The sequence below is a fragment of the Perna viridis genome, chromosome 3 (genome assembly GCF_037379345.1).
Source record: "Perna viridis isolate PV_CMFRI_1.1 ecotype Kerala chromosome 3, ASM3737934v1, whole genome shotgun sequence".
NCBI lineage: Eukaryota > Metazoa > Mollusca > Bivalvia > Mytilida > Mytilidae > Perna > Perna viridis.
In genome coordinates, this window is record NC_142447.1 from 1,942,922 (window position 1) to 1,952,944 (window position 10,023).

The 10,023-nt window shown below is 31.6% G+C and overlaps 1 protein-coding gene across 3 annotated transcripts; it reads right to left on the reverse strand.

Moving 5' to 3' along the window:
* Positions 1-757: 757 nt before the first annotated feature.
* LOC148620611 (chelonianin-like) lies at positions 758-8,090 on the reverse strand. 3 transcript variants are annotated; one of them, XM_088573913.1, is made up of 5 exons: positions 7,937-8,090; positions 4,301-4,391; positions 2,523-2,582; positions 1,651-1,779; positions 758-1,027 (listed from the first exon to the last, which is right to left on the reverse strand). In XM_088573913.1, the coding sequence occupies exons 1-5, from the start codon at positions 8,006-8,008 to the stop codon at positions 894-896; spliced, it is 486 nt and encodes a 161-aa protein (XP_088430039.1). In that variant the 5' UTR covers positions 8,009-8,090; the 3' UTR covers positions 758-893. The 3 variants fall into 3 exon arrangements, with proteins under 3 accessions (XP_088430039.1, XP_088430041.1, XP_088430040.1); XM_088573915.1 differs by lacking the exon at positions 1,651-1,779 and having other exon boundaries at positions 7,937-8,086; XM_088573914.1 differs by lacking the exons at positions 4,301-4,391; positions 7,937-8,090 and adding an exon at positions 3,102-3,224.
* Between the last annotated feature and the right edge of the window lie 1,933 nt (positions 8,091-10,023).

The following is a 10,023-nucleotide window of genomic DNA, read 5'->3' on the forward strand; positions in this document are numbered from 1 at the left end:
ATTCGTAAAGTATAGGTCCAAAGATAACACCTTTTTCAATATTTTCTATTATGTTTGTTACATTCGTATTTTTATTGCTTTTGTTTGTTTCTTTGCTGTTATCTACCTGCTTCTGTAATATATTGTATTTTTTCTTAAAATACCCTGTTTCCTTCCTGAATATGTCTATCTCTCTATTTATTTCTTCATTTTAGCTTGAACACTTTCGTTTTCATCTTTTTTTGTAATATAAGCGTTTCATCGCCTCGTTCGAACTAGTTTCGTGTTTGGTTAAGATCGACATAACGTGTTCGTCCATGCGTATTTGCTGATGCAGTGCTTCTCTTTCCCTGTATTCTAGGGGTCTTTTTTGTGTTCTTTTTTCTTGTCGTTCGAGTTTTAATGTTTCTGCTTCTTTTATTCCTTTCATCTCACTTCTCCATTTGTTTATCTTTCTTTCGTTTCGGTGTGAAAGATGAGTAGTATTTTAGAAGCAACAGCAAAAAATGTCATAATATCAATATCGATCTCAAAGATCAATTTAGGGAACCAAGCTTCTAGTGGAAATCAAAAGAATATAATATAGGGACAAAAACAGACAGAGTTTCTATTAGAGTTCTAGCGCGATACAAAAAGTAGTTTTGACAAGCTCTGGCATAATGTATGAGTTGTGATATGAACACTCCATACGCAGGTGCTGAAGGGACATTGCCACAGATGAAAGGAAAGTTGACACTATGGAATGAAAAATAATATTTTTTTCAATGAAATTGTTTGAATGTGATCCAACTTTATTATTATTAATAAAAATAATGAACATGAATTAATTTTACTCAATCATTTCCCTTAATAATGTTATTAATTGGCAATGTGGTGTTGGTACTCTTTGGTATATGGTTATGTTATCCTTACAGTTAGCTGCACACTGCACCACATCCATTCGAGCAACATTTTTGTTTACCCGGACAACCGTCATCACCAGAGCACAATACAGCACAATGTCCTACTGTACCAGGTGGTATTATTGGACATGGACCTGGTTTAGTCTCTGAAACGAGTTTAGCACAAATTTAAGAAAAAAACTAAAGTTTACTGATGCATGTTGTTTCACCGATGTGTTTTGTTTAAAGGTCTAATTATACACACGAAAAGAGAAGAGTAACTATTAACAACTCATGGAGGATTTTTTAATTGATTTATTATCTAAAAATGTCACTTAAAAACGATTAAAACAAAATTTAAGCAACCACCAATCAATATTTTACTTGAGAATATAAACAAACGCAATTTTGACAAATTATTCAACTACTTGCTATTTTTATGGTTTGCACTTTTTTTGTATTTCTTGGTTTCATTAAAAAAATATACTTTTGACTTTGAAATATAACATATTGTATTGAAATCAATTTTACTGATAAACAAAAACAACGAAACTTAATATCTGGGTAACAAGATTTCTTTCACGTGTTCAATTGTCCTTGGATTGACATTATTAATATGTTTTAATTATATGAATAAAGAAAAAATACAAATATGGACTGTAATGTTGTGATTTCCTTTAAATCACATTATTGTTCCAAAAGACTATTCAACACATGACAGTACTTACGATAGCTCTCGTCATACCGAAATTAATTTATTGTGATATGTATATTTTGTAAATATACTTACTGCTCCGGCAACAAACACCAACACTCTGATCACCAATAAATGGTACAAAACAATAAGTCCCCACAGGACAGTCAGGTTCACCAGGCCCAAAACGACATTTTATTTCTAATTGGGATTCTTTTGGACACTCTAAAGTATACCAAGATCTTCATCAGCATTTTCTTTTCATTTCTTATATGAGATATATGCGTTATTAAATCTTTAAGAAAAAAAACTAGTATTTGTTTTACTTGATCTTGTTTTTAATATCAATATGCCTCGAGATTTTAGGTTAATAAAAAACATGTCTTTTTTTAATGAAGTGAAAATGAGTGAATAACTTGTATCTTCATCGCCAAAATTTCACGGATATATCTTGTTTCTTTCACGAAAGAAATCTCCAAGCGTTCGTGTCACAAGGTGTTATATTTTGATAAACCTATCGATTACACTAATTATTCTTATTAAAGCTATTTTCATAGTTTCACACAAATGTAATTTTTTTCGTTTGGTAGATTGATTTTTCCAAATTAACAATGTTCTCAGATAAAGTTATCATACTGTCATTATATTTTGGAGAGTTGAAAATGAAAATTATTTAACATATTTATCATTGGAAGTACACAGAAGCCATTTGATGGTTCACTACTTTCTTTTAACGTGTCCGGAAGATCAAAGATAGTTTTATATCAAGTTTATCATGTTAAGACTGCCATTCCCAACTGTTCAACAATTCTGTTACAACGAAAACATGACAGAAAACATAATAATCGCAGACAAGTAAAACACAAGACGCATAATATGTCATCTGAAATAATACTAAAAATTTCATTTTCTTTTTGAAAGTTAATGTTGCAGAGATGCCTTTTGTACATGCGAAATATTCTGCTTACCTTTCGGATGCTGGGGAGGAGGAGGCGGTGGTGGTTTTGGAGTTCGTGGAGGATGTTCACCTGAAAAAGGAAAACAATGGCGTGTCTATTCCGAAGAGAAATAAGTCATTAAGTAGCTTTTTTGTTACTGTTTTGATAGTGTTATATTCATTTTTGAATAAATTATTCCAAAACGTCATCTGATAAAATACAGTCTATTTTACGACCATATTTTGCTCCGATAAGCTATTTCTAAAGAATATCAATTTAATCGTTGATATTTATTGATTTATTATATTTTGGACATCTAACTACATTTTAATCCAACTGACTCGAGCTAACATTTTTCATGCCAGTTGTCTCTTTGGCATATTCACCATATCTACAGTTTTGTTATAACTGAAAGTATGACAAGTGGACTTTGTGTTCAACCAGAAGTAACTATGCCTAAACGAACTGCGGAAATAATGCCTAAATATATATGGTGTCTAGTTGAGTAAACTTGAAAGTTTTAAAGTACTTTTCTAAACAAATTAAAGATAGATTAAAGAGGACAGAATATACAACACTACATATTCGGTTTTGATTCTAAATACATACCACATTTTCGTTTACATTTTCGTAAAGTTTTAAAGTTATTCTTATTCCCTTTGCATCCACCATAAACAAATTTCTCACATTTACCGCTCATGGGATTGTAGAAGAATCTTTTGAGATTTTGTTTGCAAGATCCAGGTTCTTTCGGAAGAAAACAAACTACAACGGAATAGGACAAATATAATTTGTCAAGCACGTGAATACTGTGAGATCAAATTGGTTCAATGGAGACATGTTAGAGTATTTCATCATTGTTACGTATATAACTTGTGTAATATCGTTTTTAATGTAGTATGTAGAAAAACCGTTTTGTGAAAAATGGTTTATACGTTTTTGTAAATGTCACTAATAACTAATCTAGCATGCAATTATCATACAGCTATGATTATTATTATCCAGGATAGATACATAAATTTAGGGGTTTCACCATCTCTTGTTCCTAAATATTCATACAGAGTTCATGAAGCAAAGATATTCGCATGCCCGAGGGCCTAACTATCCAGAATCATCATCATCAGCATCATCATCATCATCATCATCTAGACTATAATGATATCGATTAAATTAATATATATTGTTTAGCATATATCAATGTTTTTTTTTTTAATTTCGGATATTCATAGTTCAATTCAATAGAAGTTTGTTCTCATTGCCATATTCATTTTCCAGCCATTAATCTCGGAATTATGGAAAAGGTTGTGATTAAATGATTGAAAAGATAATTGTGTCTAGTATACCAAACCAAGTTTATCTTGTCGTAAAGTATTTAGATATTTATTTACCTACCAGGTGTTCTACAAGCTGTTCCACAAATATGATTACAGCAGATTTGACCTAAAATTTCAAGTTTTAAAGCTACTATAATATCTCAACATTTTATATGAACAAATCTCAAGATTTAAAAAACGAAAATAATGTGACAATGTTATTGGTGAGAGGATAGTGACATACGCATGTGTGTGTCCTAGTGAAACTAATAATGCTTATATCGAATTGTTCCATAAAATAGTCATGTCTCTGAACCCTTACCCAATCGGTGCACCTGGTCTATGTTCCCAGTTTTTAGTTAATATGGGTTGCTCATAAACGTTTGTTTATAACTCCATATCGAAAAGCGAAATTTATTTTCAAAATGTCCGAATTAAATTAAATTGACAATAAATCGATGTGTTTTTTTTTCTAAACTCGTTTTAACAACAAACCTTTTGGACATTTTAAATCATTTCCTTTACATTGGTCATCAAACGTTGCACATGCTATGAGTTGATCGGAAATTGGAGCACAACCAGGCTTCTACAGGAAATAAAGTTGTATCTTTAGAACGAAAAATACAATGTCAAAAGGGAACATTGAAAATACAGGGAACAGAGACAAACGCTGTACAAAAATTCCAAAAAGGAAGCACATGCATCATAGGTTGCTTCAAACACAAATGTACACCAACAAAGCTAGAAACAAGAAAGATTAGAAAAAAATAAGAAGTTCTCGTATGCACTTCTTCGTCATCGTAAGCTAACAGTTTGCCTCTTCACGAAATGTCTATATCGATCGTGCTTTTGCACGTGGTATATGATAGTAACCGTTTTAAACTGAATTAGTCGGAATATTTGCGTACTAGTAACGGAAAGAAACTGAATGTTTTTCGACGTTTAATATGAAATCAGTATAGATGTATAAGTACCGAATGCTCATACATGGGAGTTTCTTTTGCAAAGCAAAGCCAAGAAAAAACATTGAAATATATGACAGATGTTGGACATTAGTTATGTTTGAAAGGGCTGGTATTTATCGATCAGTTAAGTAATAAAGGGGACTTAATTACGCTCAGAACAATATCATCCTATGAATAGCACAATCTTACATGGAAATTGAACTGTAAACGTTTGAACAACTTGAATTTCACAACAGTAAAATGTAGAAATAGACAATCTTAAAATCAAAGTCGTCTTGTTTGCTATAGTTTTTGGTTACATCATGATTGCGCATTTGTCATACTTTTTTTCAATATCGAAATTCAGTTTTAATTAAAGTAGATTTCATACAAGATCTCAGAAATTACTAATATGCAAATTTTAATTTAACCATATGCTCTAAAATCGCAAAAAGCACATATTAAAAGTCGAAACATCGACAAAAATCAGGGTGATATTCATGGACAGCGTGGCGTTTATTGTACCAAGTGTTACCATGTTTAAATAATAGATATGTTTTGAAGTTTCTTTGGATATAAAAATTGAAAGTTGCATTATTTTGTTCATTGATGGGGATGTCGTCAAATTACAAAAAGAAAGTATATGAATGTATTTTAATTCTCAAAAGAGTAAATGGGATACTAAGCAAGATTCATTTTTGTCTTTTTTCTGATATAGAGTTATTATATAGAATAAAGTCGATAACTTGGCTACTTTGTTTTCATTGAAATATTTAAGTTTTTTTTTTAATTTAACAAACAAAACAATAGATAAAATGAAAAATATTTACACCGTTTCCATAGCAACGACCACTCCTTAGCAACCACCAATTTATGGCCTAATTATCACAAAAAACATTACAATTTGAATGTAATTTTATATATCTAATGGTGGACAATTGTCAAATTACATAATTATATTGATTAAGTGTGTCATAAGAAAAGCAATTTACAATCAAATACAAAGCAATCTGAATGTTTTATATCTGATTACCATAACAACCAAAATTCTTAATTTTTGACATTTTGAAATATACGAAGATGTTCAGACCCGTTTTGCAAGCACTAGAAAGGAGATATTATCCAAATGTATGCATTGATGTATAGGAAGACCTCTCCACTTAAACATATCAAAAATAAAAATATGTAAAATTGTTTTTTTTCTCATCTGGACCAGAAATCACCACCAATAAAGACTTTTCTTTTTTTTTAATGCTTTTCATATTAACATTGTCTCGACCTTACTAACTTTTTTGTCTTTTGACCTAGACTTCTAATATTTGGAATGCTGGTATATCCTCCCAGGGCAAAGTTTTGTGTATCACAGTAGGTGATCTTTGACCTTGACCTTTAACCTCAAGGTCAAGTTACACACAAATTTTGGCATAAAACGAAACATAATTTTGTCTGTGCCATTACCTTTTTGTCTTTCCACTTTGATACCTGATCTATGGCATTTAAGTATATCACATCAAGGGAGAGAATATTTTTTAGGAATATTATCTTTGGTCTTGATTGATAAACCCAAGGTCAAATAACATAAAAATTTTGGCAAAATACCATACAAAACTTTGTCTTGGCCAGAAAGTTTTTTGTCTTTTTACCCAGATATCTGATATTTAGTATGTAATTAAATCACATTAAGGTAGAGTGTAATGTTCAATGATGTTTTTGATCCGATTACCTTTGATCTTGACATCTGACTCCAAGATCAAATGACATACAAAAGTTTGGCCAAATACCATACAAGATTTTGTCCGTTCCATATTTTTTTTTCCTTTTTACTTAGACATCTAATATTTGGTATAGAGCTCAATTTCATTCAGGCAAGGCGTCACGTACTAAAGAGGTTGACATTCGATCTTTACCTTTGACCTCATGGACAAATAACATACCAAATTTTGACTTAGTGTTAATGAGGAAAGATGTCGTATGACTGATACTAATTTTTTTTTATTAATTTTTGTATATTGAGAAAATTCAATTAGACCCTAGAATAATATTTCTTGTTGCTTATCTTATTTTGACATGATATCCCATTTCCATTCAACCATACAAAATATTGATGGCCTAATTAGGTTTCATAAATGATACATGGTTGTTGCCAAATACAATCAAATGTTTTGTCAATCAATAATCACAATGGGAACCAAAATGAATTTAATAAATGTCCTTAGAAGCACTGTGGGTCTGATTAAATCTGACAGGAAATTAATCTGTAATAAAGTTAACTGATCTTTACAAATTTCGTTTCTTTAATTAGAAAACAAAATATTTAAAGTCAATTCTTACATCTTTAAACTTTGTCAAATTATGAAGAAAAATAAAATCTGAATTTATGGAAAACTGTTAAAGGCACAAAAGTGTAAATATATTCAGCATCGTCCTCTTAGATGATCTACCTACCTCATATGATATCACTGTTTAGCGCAATCAAATCGCATCGATTGTTCATGTTGAGTGCCATAATGTGTTTGTATACTACAATTCTTCCTCTATTTGTTTGTGTTTTGTCCAGAAAAGTATTAACATTTAAAAGGAACAATGGAAGGGAAATTTTTGGGTAAAACAACTACAAAGACCAAACTTTCTTTATTTTAAAATTCGGTTCACTTTCTGTATACCATAGATTTCTATTGTCTTTATTTCAATTTTTGTTCATGGTTCAGGAATTAAAAAAACAGCCTTTTTAAAACTCAGACAGGAGATAATTCGTGCATGTCAAAAACGCACCAAACTCAGTGTTATTTCTCGTTTAGAAACCGTTATAGATCACAAATTAGTCTTAGTTTTTAGTTTTGGAGTTCCGCTTTTGTGAAATAAAATAAATACATATATGTATAGATTGTACATGAAATTAGCACTTCGCAAAAGATTATCGTTTTTGATTTGGTTGATTCTAGTGGGACGTTAAAGTGTAGTTTTCTCAAAATGTCTCATAAAAATAAAGCATATGTAGACAAAAAGAGCATTGTCTAATCCATGTTTTTTTTTCTACACCATGAATCACCTTACCAAAGGCACGGTCTGAATTTTATATGGACTGGTACTTAAAAAAATAAAGTTATGACAAAAAGAATATGCTCTGAGTGTGGGCTCGTGAAATAAATTATGGGAAGTTATTTTTAAATGATGAATAAAACCTTACCAATTTCTTTTGAGGTACAACTGATCTCCCACCAACGGTTAAAATCGCTATTGTCAACAACAACAACATCATTACTTTGAATGATGTCAGATAACTTAAATATGTATTTTACGTCAGAATGTTCCTTTTTTAACCTAATAGTATTAACATCTGCTCTCACCTAAATGCGTTTCTCATTCATGCATTTTATATAAACGTTATCATATTTTATGCATTTTGATATATGCAAATTGATAATCACATCATACCAAATCCGGAACAATAAGTTTAGACATATTTTGAGAAATTCAGTGTTTTTACATAATAAATCGTGTTAAAACAAATTCATTTTTCGCCATACCAAACTAATGACACTAAATTCGTTATTTCTAAAGGTAATGTGCTTATCATGCCGTTGTACTTTTAAGTTGCCCTTTCATTCTATCAATGAGTTTTCTTGTTGTTGCTTATGATTTTCTTTGATCTTAACGTTTCACTAATTTTTTCAGAAAGATTATACTGATTTATATTCACGTCTGTGGTGTATAAACATTTCAAATTGCAAACGTATGTACACATCCATGGTTCCTGAAATCTTCCAATCAGAATAGTAAAGAGTAATCAAGGGAACCAAGGTTATAGCGGTAATCAAAAGAATGTAATCCAGGGACAAAGACCAGACATGGAAAACAGACATACAACAAAGAACATAAAGTAACTAAAATCATACATACAAAGTAACAAAAGTAGATGAGCAACTCGGACTACACTAAAAACTGGGAGCATGGACCAGCTGTACCGGTAGGGTAAGCGTCCTCTGCATTTCTAGAAACACCCACCGAGTTGCTCATAAAAAGTCAAGTCCGGGGTAGACAAACGAGGGAAGGAAAACTATGAACCGTTGAATAAATCAGTTTTCATGGTGCTGATGGATACACCATAACGATCCATGAGTTCATGATAACGACCATAAAACTTCTGTAGCGATGACTTCAATCTTGTAGCAACATAACCCTGTTCAAGAAGCTTATTTGTTGGAGTTCTAGCGCGATACAAAAGGTCTGCGTAGTTTCGGCAAGCTCAGGCATAACGTATGAGTTGTGATATGAATACTCCATACGCAGGAGCCGAAGGGATGTTGCCACAGATGAAAGGAAATTTGACAATTCTGAATGAAAAGTCATCACGTTTGTCGTAAAGTTTGGTCAATAGTTTTCCTTTACCATCGATTTCTAATCTAAGTGTAGGTAAAGATATGAGGCTGACTTCAAAGTGTCTGTAGTATCCTTTATCTCAAGTTCTTTTGGGTTGATGCAATGTATCAAATCCCCGAAATTAGGATTGTTTAAAGATAATACGTCATCTATATAGCGGAAACTGCGATTGAAAGATCTAGCCAAACGATATTCTTCCTTTCTGATCAAATCAGCTATAAAGTCAGCCTCATAAGAGTGAAGAAATAGGTCAGCAAGTAAAGGAGTACAATTTGTTCCCATTGGAATGCCGACCGTTTGTTGAAAAACACGTCCACCATACTGAACAAATATGTTGTCAATTAAAAATTCCAGCATTTTGTAAACATCTTCCTCTGTATATTTGGAAGATGATTTGGAATTATTTCTTACAAAGTATGAGGAATCTCTACCAAGAACTATATATTTGTATCTAGGTGTACCATCTTTCTTGGAAAAACAACGATGTATAATGTTTTTACCTCGGGATTTTAACTGAGTATGGGGAATAGAAGTATACAGTGTTGAAAAATCATAGTTTTTAATGCTTTTATATTCAGATAATAGTCTTGAACTGATTGTCTCCAAAAGATCTTTCGAATTTTTCAGGATCCACATTGAATTAATGCCACTATGGGAGTAACAAGTGTTATGGTAGGACTGTAGACCCTCTTTGACAGTTGTGAGTATAGAAGTTAAAAGTTTTGAAAGAGGTTTGGTGGTACATTTTGCAGATCCAGCTATGAAACGTTGTTTGTATGGATTCTTGTGAAGTTTAGGAATCCAGTACATAGACGGTAAATCACAATCATCGTCCTTGGTAGAGAGACCAAAAGAGGATAGCACAGATTTATGGTTTTCCACAATCTCTTCTTT

What these genes read in the sequence shown, in the direction of transcription:
- LOC148620611 (XM_088573913.1), bottom strand. Translation starts at nt 8,008, where the DNA reads ATGATGTTGTTGTTGTTGACAATAGCGATTTTAACCGTTGGTGGGAGA. An exon ending in TTGTACCTCAAAAGAAATTG is followed by an intron (nt 4,392 to 7,936) that starts GTAAGGTTTTAT and finishes TATTTCCTGTAG; the next exon opens with AAGCCTGGTTGTGCTCCAAT. An exon ending in TGGTGTTTGTTGCCGGAGCA is followed by an intron (nt 1,028 to 1,650) that starts GTAAGTATATTT and finishes AACTCGTTTCAG; the next exon opens with AGACTAAACCAGGTCCATGT.